This window comes from Dendrobates tinctorius, unplaced genomic scaffold (assembly GCF_039654945.1).
Source record: "Dendrobates tinctorius isolate UK_male_01 unplaced genomic scaffold, ASM3965494v1 ptg000112l, whole genome shotgun sequence".
NCBI lineage: Eukaryota > Metazoa > Chordata > Amphibia > Anura > Dendrobatidae > Dendrobates > Dendrobates tinctorius.
The window spans coordinates 2,831,153-2,845,413 of NW_027361780.1; the positions used below are offsets into that span (position 1 = coordinate 2,831,153).

At 47.3% G+C, this 14,261-nt stretch overlaps 1 protein-coding gene across 5 annotated transcripts in view; it reads left to right on the forward strand.

The window, feature by feature from the left end:
* UBE3A (ubiquitin protein ligase E3A) overlaps positions 1 to 14,261 on the forward strand; it is an 82,026-nt gene that overhangs the window by 35,599 nt on the left and 32,166 nt on the right. For all 5 annotated transcript variants that reach the window (XM_073589738.1, XM_073589737.1, XM_073589740.1 and 2 more), the window contains exon 4: positions 11,462 to 12,708. In XM_073589738.1, the coding sequence (XP_073445839.1) occupies positions 11,462 to 12,708 (1,247 nt within the window). The remainder of the gene's footprint in view (positions 1 to 11,461; positions 12,709 to 14,261) is intronic.

The following is a 14,261-nucleotide window of genomic DNA, read 5'->3' on the forward strand; positions in this document are numbered from 1 at the left end:
TCTGGGTTCCGAACCACAGAGCTGAGTGGAACTGTCCTAACTTCCATATCGGGGATCCCTTTAAGAGAGGCCTGGGGTCAAAACCAAAGCGCTGGATGGATTTGCTCTGACTTCCATACCAATGATCCCTTTAATAGGGAAGATGTGCCTACGGGATAGAGGATGTGTGATGGGGATATGGGCACGGGAGAGGGGATTCATTTCTGTCATGTGTTCTCTGCTCCTTTCTGGGGGCTGACAATGGCTGGGAGCTTATATTCCCAGGGATGCTAGATTTCTCCCACCATGTCAGTGTCTGCTGAGGTGTTGTCAAGTGGGAAAACTGTTGGTCATAGCAACCAATCACAGCTCAGCTTCTTTTAACCAGCTCTGGTGAAATGAGAGCTGCTTAGTGATTGGTTGCTATGAGCAACAGTTTTCCTTGCAAACAATCACAGCTCAGCTTCTTTTGAACAGCTCTGGTGAAATGAAAGATGCTTTGTGATTGGTTGGTGACACACACACACACACACACACACACACACACACACACACACACACACACACATTCATTATTATATATAGAGATATAAAAAAGAACCTATTCATGTTTGATATCTGCGCGCTCGTAATGACCTGGAGAATCATAGTGAAAATGGCAAGAAAAAAAAAATGTGGAATTGCACTTTATTTTTTTTTTGGCAATTTCACTGCACTTTTTTTCTCCTGTTATTCAGTAAACTATACGGTAAAATCAATGGTGTCATTCAAAAGTACAGCTCATTCTGCAAAGAAAAAAAAAAGCCCTCACACAGCCACATTGATGGAAAAAATAAAAACAAATTATGGTCCTGGGAAGAAGGGGAGCAAAATCAAAAACTGAAAATACCCAGGTCGTGAAGAGGATAAAAAAAAAAAAACATAAGTCAATATGCACCAGTTTCCTGACATAAACTGCCAGTTTGCAATGGTCAACCTACAATTTGTATGCTATAAAGAAAGCTTTGTTTCAAAGAAATCTGTTTCCCTCACGTTATTAAAATGACAGAGTAAAGGGTAAATACTGTATATTTCGGATTATAAGGCGCTCCGGATTATTAGATGCACCCCAAGTTTTGAGGAGAATTTTCTCCTTCGTCTCATTGGGGGACACAGAGACTGTGGGTGTGTGCTTCTGCCGTCTGGAGGCCGACACTAAGTGTACAAAAAAAGAGTTAGCTCCTCCTCCGCCGCATACACCCTCGCCCCTAGGCCGGGCGTAACTCAGTTTTTGCTTAGTGTCTGATGGAGGCACACGCAGTCTGGAGCTCCAGACTAGATTTTTTTTTCTTTTTTTTTTTCTTTTCCCTTTTTTCTATGAAGATAAGACAGGGGCGACGGATCCTATAGAGAGGATCCGATCTCCCCAAATCATCAACGGGCGACCACGTGTGAGTAACCCTCCACGTGTCCTCTCCCGCACCGAGGGACACATCTGGGACTTTTTGCCAGACAACTATTTTTTTTTTTTTAAAAGAGGGGCAACGCGTCCTGATAAGAGGATTCGGTTTCCCCATAACTTCATCAGGCGAGCACGTGTGAGCAGAACCAGGGGTCAGCCTCCACGTTGTTCCTCTCCTACAACAACAATGTATGGAGGCCCCTTCCACCCCTTGGTAGTGAGTCCAGGGGCTGAATTGGAGGCGCAGGTGAGCCGATCTAGTTTGTGGACGTGGCGAGTACAGGGGGAAGAAGCCGGTACCAGAAGTCCCCCCCCCCCCCTGCCGGGGATGGAGCCCACGGCGGATGGCCCTGCTCACCTTTAATATTTGGGGGATCCGCTCCTGGAGCGCACCGCAAGTTTGCCCCGGTGTGTAACGGTAGCCAGAGTGGCGTTGCAACCGGACGCCGCACACCGCGTGTACCGGAGTGCGGCCGGAAGCTGTTTCTGAACCCAGGGGTCAGGACCCCCCGGAATGGGCGGTGTCCTTATCGCATTCTATGCTGTCCCTCACAAGGGCAATTGAATCCCTTCAAGGCCCGGGCAGGAACAAGGATGGTGGTCTGCCAGCGGAAGAGAGCTCGTCCTCGTCTCAGGACCCTCCAACCATTAGAGGTCGCTCCAGTACCAGGCAAGCTCATATCAAAAGGGCTCGTTCCCCGTCGGCCGGGCCCTCCGGGGCTTCGGCGGCGGGTATTAGGGCATCCCGTTCCCCGTCGCTGAGCTCAGGGAGCGATCAGGATGAAGGAGAGGAGGAGGAGGCCTGGAATCTAGAAAGCCTGGGGTTCCAGGACTCGGTGGACAGTCTCATTGAGGCAGTCAACCAGACATTAGAGATCGAGGACGAGGTGCCCACAGCCTCAGGTCACAAGGTCTCTTTCAAGAAATCCAGGCGACCACATAGAAGGTTTGCCACGCATCCGGAGTTTGAGGAGCTAGTCCAGAAACATAGAGAACACCCGGATAAGCGTTTTGCAATGCAAAAAGCGCTGCAAGCAAAGTATCCGTTTCCTCCTGAGCTCCATAAGGGTTGGGTAGAGTCGCCAGTAGTGGACCCACCGGTATCACGTTTAGCATCAAGATCGCTATTGTCGATACCCAGTGTTTCTTCTATAAAGGACCCAACTGATCGCCTCATGGACGGGCTTGCCCGCTCGGTATATGAGGCAGCAGGGTCGGCTCTGGCCCCCTCCTTTGCGGCAACTTGGGTGGCTAAAGCCATGGTTTCGTGGGGGGACGCTCTGTATAAGGCCCTCCAAGACAGGGATCTGCCCGCGGAGGTCTTGGAGGTGGCAAATCAGATATCAGGAGCGAGTGATTATCTTGTCAGCGCTTCACTGGACGCGGCCGAGTGTTCGGCTGTTGCGGCAGCGAATGCGATCGCCATTAGGCGTGCATTATGGCTGAGGCTGTGGAAAGCGGATTCTATCTCTAAAAAATCCTTAACCTCATTGCCTTTTCAGGGCAATCGGCTGTTCGGTGAGAAGCTGGACAAGCTTATCTCAGAAGCCACAGGGGGGAAAAGTAGTTTCCTCCCGCAGCAGAGAAGTTGCCCGGCATTCAGGCAAACGCAGAGGCGTTTTCGACCCTTTCGTAGCCCCTGGGGGGGGACTTCGGCCAGGGCATACTCCTCCGCAAACGATGGCCAGAGTAGGGAAAAGCAAGCCTCTTACAGGGCCAATCCGCTGGGTAGAGGCCGAGGCCGTTTGCCCAGAGCGAGGGGGGCCAGGTCCCAAAAACCTCCAGCTAAATGACTGGAGGCGCTCCGTACCTACGGACGACAGAGTGGGCGGACGCCTACTAGGGTTCAGCCACGTTTGGGTCGCAGTGACACACGACACTTGGGTGGCAGAACTAATATCGTCCGGGTACAAGATAGAGTTTGTCGGACGGCCACCACAGCGATTCTTCCGTTCCCGACTTTCCAAGACAGATTCGCAGGCGGAGAGTTTGTTACAGGCTATAATGACGCTACAGCGCAAAGGGGTCATCGCCCCAGTGCCGCAGGGCGAAGAGTCGCAGGGGTTTTACTCCAATCTGTTTTCGGTCCCCAAAAAAGACGGGACTGTGAGGCCAGTACTGGATCTAAAGATCCTGAACAGATTCATCAGGGTCAGGCGATTCCGGATGGAGTCCCTCCGCTCGATCATTGCAGCCATGGATCCAGGGGAATTCCTGGCCTCGATCGATGTGCAGGATGCATATCTGCATATTCCGATATTTCCCCCACACCAGAGGTTCCTGCGTTTTGCGATCGGAGGACGTCATTTCCAATTTGTGGCTCTGCCCTTCGGCTTAGCCACTGCCCCCAGAGTCTTTACAAAGATAATGGCGGTGGTTATGGCCATCCTGCATGCACGGGGCATAACGGTGTTACCTTACCTGGACGACCTTTTGGTAAAGGGGCCGTCGTTTCAGGAGTGCCAGGACAATGTCAGTATCACTCTGGATACCCTGGCCCGTCTGGGCTGGTTGATCAATCGGAGCAAGTCGTCCTTGGTTCCAGCCCAAAGAATCGTGTTCCTAGGCATGATTTTCGACACCTCCCGGGGGCTGGTGATCCTCCCTCAGGACAAGGCGCAAAAAATCAAGCAAGGGGTACGGAACCTTCTACAGCCGGGCACCAGATCCATCCGGTACGGCATGAGTGTGTTGGGCAGAATGGTGGCGGCGATGGAAGCAATCCCGTTTGCCCAGTTCCATCTCCGTCCGCTTCAGCATGCGCTCTTGACAGCATGGGACCGGAGGCTGCTGTCTCTCAGTCATCGGTGCAAGTTGTCTCCGCTGGTACGAGGTTCACTCCGGTGGTGGACTCGCGACTCGTCTCTGGTCCAGGGGAAACCCTTTCCCCCGGAACAATGGTTGGTGGTGACGACCGATGCAAGCCTGCAAGGTTGGGGAGCAGTTTTCCAGAGTCACATAGCCCAGGGGCGGTGGTCCGTTCAGGAGATAGTTCTCCCGATCAACATTCTGGAGATACGGGCAATACGATTGGCCCTGCAACATTTCCAGTGTTTCCTGAGACACCGGCCGGTGCGCATCCAGTCGGACAATGCTACAGCAGTAGCATATGTCAACCATCAAGGGGGCACGCGCAGCCAGGCAGCCATGCGCGAGGTCGGACTGGTACTGCGTTGGGCAGAGAAGAACCGCGTGGTAATTTCAGCGGTGCACATTCCAGGAGTCGAAAACTGGGCGGCAGATTTTCTCAGCCGACAGGGGGTCGCGGCAGGGGAATGGTCCCTGCACCCCGAGATCTTTCAGCAGATCTGCCAACGGTGGGGGACACCAGACGTGGACCTTATGGCATCCAGAGAGAATGCCAAAGTACAAAGGTTTGTCGCTCGATCCCTCGATCCGCAGGCAATCGCAGCAGACGCTCTGGTGCTCCCGTGGAGCCAGTTTCGTCTCCCGTACTTGTTCCCCCCGCTGCCGCTGCTTCCAAGAGTTATCAGGAAAATAAGGAGAGAGAAGGTTCCAGCAATTCTGCTGGCCCCAGACTGGCCCCGGCGGGCCTGGTATGCAGATCTGGTCCAACTAGTGGTGGACGTACCCTGGCGTCTTCCAGATCGGCCGGACTTACTGTCCCAAGGGCCGATCTGCCATCCGAACTTAGGGGCCCTGTGTTTGACGGCGTGGCCATTGAATCTTGGCTGTTAACACAGGCAGGATTCAGGCGCGATGTGGCGGCCACGATGGTGAGTGCCCGAAAGCCTTCCTCGGCGAGAGTATATCATCGAACTTGGGAAGTTTTTTTCCGTTGGTGTAGGGATCGTGAAGTGGCTCCTCTGGTTTTTTCGATCCCCAACGTACTGGCTTTTCTACAGGCAGGGCTGGACGCAGGGTTGGCTCCGAGTTCGCTCAGAACGCAAATCTCGGCCCTGTCGGTGCTTTTCCAACGAAAAGTCGCTTCCGTCTGGCAGGTTAGGACGTTTATGCAGGGGGTCGCACATTTAGTACCCCCCTATAAGGCGCCGACGGAATCATGGGACCTGAACTTGGTGCTCAGGGCCCTTCAGGAGGCTCCTTTCGAACCATTGCAAGAGGTCTCCTTACCTTACCTGTCCAGAAAGGTCGTTTTTCTAGTAGCTATAACGTCTATTAGGCGGGTTTCGGAATTGGCGGCCTTATCTTGTAAACCGCCGTTCCTGACCTTTTATAAAGATAAGGTAGTTTTAAGGCCAGCTCCTCCCTTCTTGCCGAAGGTTGTGTCTGCATTTCATATCAACGAAGACATTGTCTTACCCTCGTTTTGCCCGGCACCGGTGCACAGGGTAGAGAAGGCTTTGCACACCCTGGATCTGGTAAGAGCTCTTAGAAGGTATGTGACAAGGACAGCGCCATTCCGCCAGACAGACTCTCTATTCGTGGTTCCAGAGGGGCGGCGGAAGGGGCTCGCTGCGTCCAGAGCGACTTTGGCCAGATGGGTTCGCCTGACGGTCCAAGAAGCTTATCAAATCAGTGGCACGCCGGTTCCGGCAGGGATCAAGGCTCACTCGGCACGGGCAGTGGGTGCCTCATGGGCACTGCGACACCAGGCTTCAGCGGAGCAGGTATGCAAAGCAGCTACCTGGTCCAGTTTGCATACGTTTGTCAAACATTATAACGTACATACCCAGGCATCCTCGGATGCAAGCCTGGGAAGAAAGATTCTCCAGGCAGCAGTTGCGCACCTCTAATCAGGGGCGCAAATTAGCATGGATTGGGTGAGCTAAGATCCCGCCCAGAGGACTGCTTTAGAACGTCCCACAGTCTCTGTGTCCCCCAATGAGACGAAGGAGAAACATGGATTTTTGTGAGTACTCACCGTAAAATCCTTTTCTCCGAGACGCTCATTGGGGGACACAGCACCCACCCTATCAGCCAGTTGGCATTTACTTATTTTGAGTTATACAAATCCTTGTACAAAGTTTAGGGTGGCCCCCTTTTTCAGACATATAGTTTCTTGCCTGAGTTTAAGGCGCGTTCTCCTACTGCTTATGCACTAAACTGAGTTACGCCCGGCCTAGGGGCGAGGGTGTATGCGGCGGAGGAGGAGCTAACTCTTTTTTTGTACACTTAGTGTCGGCCTCCAGACGGCAGAAGCACACACCCACAGTCTCTGTGTCCCCCAATGAGCGTCTCGGAGAAAAGGATTTTACGGTGAGTACTCACAAAAATCCATGTTTTTCTTTTTTTTTTTTTTTCTTTAATGAAATGGTGGTGCTTCTTATAATCCATGTGTCTTCTTACTTGCCGTGTCCGGAGCGGCTGCTGCTGCGCCGTGTCGGGAGCGGCGGCTAGAGCCCCCGCAGTTCTGTGGTTTCCTGTGCGATGGACTCTGGGGAAAATGGGCAGCACATATGCGGATGGAGATCTCGGCACCAAGATCTTGGAAGATGAGATTTCCCGGAGTCCACTGCCCAGGAAACTACGGAACTGCGGGGCTCTGGCCTTTCACCAAATGCCGTCAGAGCACCCCCGCAGCACCACCGGACACTGTGCAGCAGCATCGAACACCCGCAGCGGCGCGCCAATAAGGTATATCCACATAAGACGCACCCCCATTTTCCCCCCAAATTTGATGGGGGAAAAAAAGTGCGTTTTATAATCCGAAAAATATGGTAATTAAAACTATTGAAAGTATGCCAATCAAAAAGCCGTACACTTAATTAGATACATTTTATCCTTAAAGAGAATTTATAATCAGGAAATAACCTATCGTATTTTCAATGACTTCTATTTAAATGTATTTTTTTTCCCATTTTTTTTAAATTGTAACAAAGTAGCAATAATATATATGAATGAAAACGTATATCCTACACTTGAAGAGACCGTCGCACACATTTAGAATTATAGCAGATAGTTAAAATGTCCAGGAAAGTTTTAAACTTTAAGATGTTGAAAAAAAAAAAAAAAAAAAGCCCTGCTGAAATACATAATATCTGTCACTGAGTGCTGAAACTGCGAGTGGTATTGGAAATGCTGAGAGAGAGGGAATGAGAAAGGACCTGATTTGTCTTCACTATTAGTTAGTAAATTGTACTTTGTGAAATGGATTGTAATAATTGTAGGGATTTATTTAAACGAATCGGGTGGAGAAGTTATACTTGGGAGTGAAAAAGTAATTGCATCATAAGTTTCCTCCAACCAAGGGGACCAGACTCTAAAAGAACATGTGTCTGTCTGGGTGATTTTTGGGGACAGATTTTTCTCTAGTTAGTTGGATTTTATTCCAGGAGGGTATTAATGGGCAATTGCCCCAAATGTGAGCTAAGCAATCAGCATCTTTAGCATAGTTGTTTGATAGGTCCCTAATAGAGTACGTTAATTATCGTGTCTTATGCCATCTTTTCACCAACCTATAATGATTTTCTTGAATTTAATGTTAATATTTAAATTGCCTCTTGAGAGAGGAAGACAACTTGCACTTTAGAACCCTTTTAATGAGCCTTGCCATATGACTTAAAATAAAAGCCAAACCAGAATCTGTTTGCAGACACTGTGTTTCGGCATATTACCCCTCGTCAGTGCAAAGTATGAGACCTGATTTGGCTGTATGGTATGAGAGGCTTCTTAATGGGATCTAAGGGATAACATTTCTTCTTGTGGAGAGTGACATACCTAGCCTGCTATTTCAATGTGAGGAGGCTTATAAGTCTTGCAATACTCTTCTGGGACTTTAAATATGCAAATTGCCTCTTTGGAGAGCAAGAGGACTTGAACTCTATTGTTATTGAAAGTAGCAATCCTAAAAGTCACTACCAACCCTTTAACGAGCCTTGCCATATGACTTAAGATAAAAGCCAAACCAGAATCTCAATTTGCAGACACTGTGTTTCAGGGTATTGCCCCTCTTCAGTGTTAATTACAATATCTGATTTGACTGTGTGAGAGGCCTCTTGGTGGGATCTATGGGATAATGTTTCTCCTTGTGGAGAGTGACATGCCAAGACTAGCATGCCAATGTGAGGAGGCTTATAAACCTTGCAATGTTCCGTTGCTAAATTAAATATGCAAATATTTAATAATTTGTCATGTGTGTTTTTTTTTTTTTGTTAATTCCTAAAACGATCTGTATTAACAAAATGAATTTGAAACCTTGCAATTTTCAAGCTAGCCACTGACCATCCAGGAGGAGTTTACAGCAGTTTTTATTCCAGGCAGGATTACAATGACAGATAACACACCTGTATGCACAGCTGATGACACAGGATCCAACAATCACAATTGGTAACTTTATAGCACTCCCTCTCTTCACAATGACCTTTCCAAGTGCACATCAGATGCTTCAATACAAAATATATGGTCGGAGTCTCTCTCTTTCTGCTAATTAATGTACATGTGTTTTCCTGAAAGAACAGTGAGAGTGGTCAGTGTAAAAATTGCTAAATTTCTTATTTATAATTTTTCTACTAATCCTGATATGTAAAAAAAAACACATTGGCAAAAAAAAACATTTGATGCAGAAATATGATTTAACAATGTCATTTTCTTTCAACACATTTCCTTTTAAAGAGGACTCTAAGCAGCATAAATCGAGAGCAGGCTTCTTAATTGCAGCTATCTATGCTTCACTTTAGGCAAAGTTAAACAAGAGCCTGGGATCGGGATAAGTATTCCCACAGATCTGTATGATTTGATGTTTTCTTATGCACACATAAGACACCAGTCAATCAAGCAAAGATTTGCTGGGAGGGAGCATCGGGGAACCTGTCCTGATGACTACTTTCTAAAGGCCCCGTTACACATAACGATGTCCCAGTGATCCCACCAACGATCCGACATGGATGGGATAACTGGGACATCGTTAGGCTGATCGCTGGTGAGCTATCACATAGACAGCCCCTCCAGCGATCAGGACCAGCGTACACGCTGGTTTCCAAGGTAAACATCGGGTATCTAAGAGCCACGCGGCTCCTAGATACCCCCTGTTTACATTGGAAACCAGCGTCGCTGACTGCTGGTCTCTCGCTGCCACGCGCAGCGATGCGTGCTGGCCAGTGGGAGACCAGCGATCAAAAAATGGCCCATGCCAATCGAGCACGATCAGCGATACCCGGCAGGGGGGGCGGTCATTGATCCCTGTCACAGCTAGTGAGATCGCTGTATGTGACAGGGCCTTAATTCTTGATAGCGCTCTTTCTTTTTAGGAGTAAGATGCACGTTACTTTGGCAAGGAGAAGACAGTAGGGACTCGACCCTGTGACCAGTCCTCTTGTTCTCAGTGCTTGATAAAATGGTTAAACAGCTGATAATCATTAACAACTGTTAAATCCTGAAATATCTCCACTGAGTGAGCCCATCTCCGATTCATGCTGCCTGTGGTTTGGGCAGCATGAATTGATGACTGTCTTCCTTCAAAGGGTTATCTGGGACTTTCATTTTCTTTTTTGGCTATTGGGTTAAAGGGAATCTGTCATCAATTATTTTGTCTATCCTCTGCGGCCACGGGCATCAGGGGCTTATCTACATCATTCTGTAATGCTGTAGATAAGCCCCGATGTTACCTGAAAGAGAAGAAAAGAAGAGTTAGATTATACTCACCCAGGGGCATTCCGGCTCCGGAGGGAGTCATCGTCCGGTCCGACGCCTCCCATCTTGTAGCGATGACGTCCTCTTTATTCCTGGCCGTCGTGGCTCAGGCGCACTGCTCTGCCCTGTTTAGGGCATAGCAGAGTCCTGCAGTGCGTAGGCGCAGGACCTCTTCCTGCACCTGCAACAGGGCAGAGCAGTGCGCCTGAGCCACGACGGCCAGGAACGAAGAGGACGTCATCACTGCAAGATGGGAGGCATCGGACCGCAACTCCCTCCGGACCCGGAACGCCCCTGGGTGAGTATAATTTACTCTTTTTTTTTTTCTTCTCTTTCAGGTAACATCGGGGGCTTATATACAGCATTACAAAATGCTGTAGATAAGCCCCTGATGCTGGTGACCGTAGCTGATAAGCAAAAAATTGATGACAGATTCCCTTTAAGGACTTAGCAGCAGGTGGTTGCTAAGTACTTGGCTGTCTTGCCCAATGATGATATATTCTGGTTCAAAATGGTCACGGACTGCTGCTGCCGGTGATTCTTCTGCTTCCAGTGACATCATGTCAACAAAGCAGCACCTTCACTTCTGGTCTTCAAATAAAATTGGGTCTCACTGCCAAAATCATGCTGATTGACAGCCGGCTTCCCACTGCCTAACTGTGGGGAGCTTCCTGTCAGCATGCTGTCGGCAGTGATGTCCTGGTGACATGGCAGACCAGAAGAGAAGGCGCTGCTCTGTTGATGTGGCATCAAATGAAAAAGAATTGTCACCTGAGCCGGAATAGTCGCAGGGCAGTCAGGTGGTTAGAAACTACTTGCCAATAAGTTCTTCGCCCCACAGCAAAAAACTACAAAGACGGGTATCACCTTGTTAAGGGGGTTTTCTTATGCTTTAACATTGATGGTGTGTTCTTTAGGCTAGTTTAACACCAGCGTTACTGGGCGCAGCGCACGTCTGCAGCTAAGCTCCGCCCCCGGTTGCGCCCCCTCCAGTCAGCTCCTCCTCTGATCGCATGATGCTGCATGCGATCAGCGTACCCTATATTGAGCGTTGGGTATGCTGGTTGTGCGCTGGCACACTTTTGCTGGTGCATCCGCCCTTTTGGCGCTGCGCCGAGCGCATAAAAATGCAACACTGCGTTTGGCGCACGTCGGCGCAGCACCAAAAGGGCGGATGCGCCGGCAAAAGTGTGCCAGCGCATGACCAGCGTACCCAACGCTAAATATAGGGTACGCTGATCACATGCAGCGTCATGCGATCAGAGGAGGAGCTGACCGGAGGGGCCGGGGGCAGAGCTTAGCGGCAGCCGTGCGCTGCGCCCGGTAACGCTAGTGTGAAACTAGCCTAAGGCAAGCCATCAATGATAGAACCATTGTCATCTGACTTTGAAGAACCCTCCAGCTACTCAAGTTTTTCCTTTTTGGTTTTTGATTCTTCTTGCTGAATTATCTTAATGATCCCTTTTTTTTTTTTTTCTTCTTTTTTAGATGTGACTTCCCTCTCTGAAGAGAAGGTGTACGAAATTCTTGAACTATGTAGAGAACGGGAGGATTACTCTCCTCTTATTCGGGTTATTGGGAGAGTGTTTTCTAGTGCTGACGCCTTGGTTCAGAGCTTCCGCAAAGCAAAACAGCATACAAAGGAAGAACTGAAATCATTACAGGAAAAGGATGAGGATAAAGATGAAGATGAGAAGGAAAAAGCAGCTTCATCCGCTGCTGCTATGGAAGATGATTCTGCAGCTTCATCCTCCAGACTAAATGATGGTACACAGGGAGATAACAATATACCGAAATTAGGCCCAGAAGAAGTGTCACTAGATATTGAAGCAGTTAGACGGGTCTATCACAGGTTACTTTCTAATGAGAAAATAGAAACTGCCTTTCTTAATGCACTTGTATACTTATCTCCCAATGTCGAATGTGACTTAACATATCATAATGTATATTCAAGGGACCCCAACTATCTGAATTTGTTTATTATAGTCATGGAAAATTGTAATCTCCACAGCCCCGAGTACCTGGAAATGGCTCTACCATTGTTCTGCAAAGCTATGAGCAAATTGCCTTTGGCGGCACAAGCAAAGTTGATCCGACTGTGGTCAAAATATAGTGCAGAACAGATCAGAAGAATGATGGAAACGTTTCAGCAGCTAATTACCTACAAAGTGATAAGCAACGAATTCAACAGTCGCAACCTAGTGAACGATGACGACGCCATTGTTGCTGCAACAAAATGCCTAAAAATGGTTTACTATGCAAATGTTGTCGGAGGAGAGATAGAGACAGATCACAATGAAGATGAAGACGAAGAACCCATCCCAGAATCTAGCGAGTTAACCCTCCAGGAGCTCTTGGGAGAGGAGAGAAGAAATAAGAAGGGGCCTCGAGTAGATCCCCTTGAAATTGAACTTGGTGTAAAAACCATTGATTGCAGGAAACCCCTCATCCCTTTTGAAGAATTTGTTAATGAACCACTCAATGATGTTCTTGAAATGGACAAGGACTATACTTTCTTTAAAGTAGAAACTGAAAATAAATTCTCTTTTATGACATGTCCCTTTATCCTGAATGCTGTAACAAAAAATCTGGGACTGTACTATGACAACAGAATCCGCATGTACAGTGAGCGAAGAATCACAGTGCTTTACAGTCTCGTTCAGGGACAGCAACTCAACCCATACTTAAGGCTAAAGGTTCGAAGAGATCACATCATTGATGATGCTTTAGTTAGGGTAAGTTTTGCTCAAGAATTTAAATATGTATGCATCCCTGATATTGTTTACTGTTTTGTTTTCTCGCTATATTTTGTGAACCCTATTACTATATATATATTTATTTAGATGTTCTGCACAGATTACAAAAAGTGATACCTGTGTATCTTCCATCTGATGTTTTATTCCAGAGAAATCCACCTTTTCTTAAAAGATAAATGAGCTGTTAAGATCTATGGCCTGGACATTGATCTGCATGAGAATCTGCTTTCAGAGTTTTTGAACTAAAAAGGGGAGATACCAGTGTGAGACATGTAACTAACACACAACAGTAGAACTGAACTTTGTCTCATTACAAACTAATTTTCTGCAGCTCTCACAGCTCTGCTGTATTACAACACTGGCTGTCTGTGAGATGAAGTACTGAGATAAACCTGCAGATGGGTCAGTTATAATCACACACAGCTCTGCAGTGAGATCAGGAGAGCAGAGAGCGGCCATTACACCACACTGGTAATGCCTCTTTTATTAAAAATAATGTCTGGAGGTGGAGTCTGTGTCCACACCATAGCCTGGAACAACTTATTTACACATACTAAAAATGCTGATTTCTCTGGAATAAGACCTCAGATTCCAGATATCAAGGTGCCATCTTGGAAACTACTGTAGTTATTCTACTATCTAATGTGAACGTAACAGTTGGGGCCCTAGATATTCTGCCTGTTCTCCTTGTTGACTTTGTGAGATACCAACACTTTCAATTTGGAGGTCCAAGATTTTGATATACTGTATACACCTTTACGGGTGAGTAGTATAATTTTTCACATTAAGTATGCAGCTGTTTCTCTCCGTTTCTTTAGCACAATGGACTGCATTGTACAGACTGGCCACAAGTCTCCTGACCTGAACGCAACATTTTTCCTTTATACATGTGCGTGTGTGTGTATATATATATATATATATATATATATATATATATATATATATATATATATATATATATATATATATATATATATATATATATATATAATATACACACACTCTTTTCATGGATGTGTGAAGTTGACCTCATAATGTGTAAGGTTGCACTCTTGACCACGAATGGAACTCCTACCAAACTGTTGTTAATGGCATCTAGTATTTGCATTGATACCAAGAGGTGAATTCCAGACCATTGGCAAATATTATGCTATGGTGCTTTATGAATGTAAAAAATGGACACTGGACACTGCCCCGATTCATGGAGACCTTCGATTTTTCTCTTTTTTTTGTTAGAGGAGTTTTGTGTTGGAGTCAGTATCTCCTGATTTATGATTACATGCATGCTTTTCCTGAATCAGAGCTTCTGATGAGTGGCCCGCGCCTCTCTAGAAATCTTACTAGAGTCAGGGACTGAAGTGATATTTCCAGCATAGGGAATGCCTGAGCTCATCGTGACGGAGACCAGATGTGGCATCACACCCCTGTCCCTCCCCAGCTTCCACCATCTTGGCACAGCTAGGAGCAATTGGAGTGAAAATGCAAAAAGTCACAGCATTTTGTCGCAACGGAGTTGTCAGATTTTTGTGACT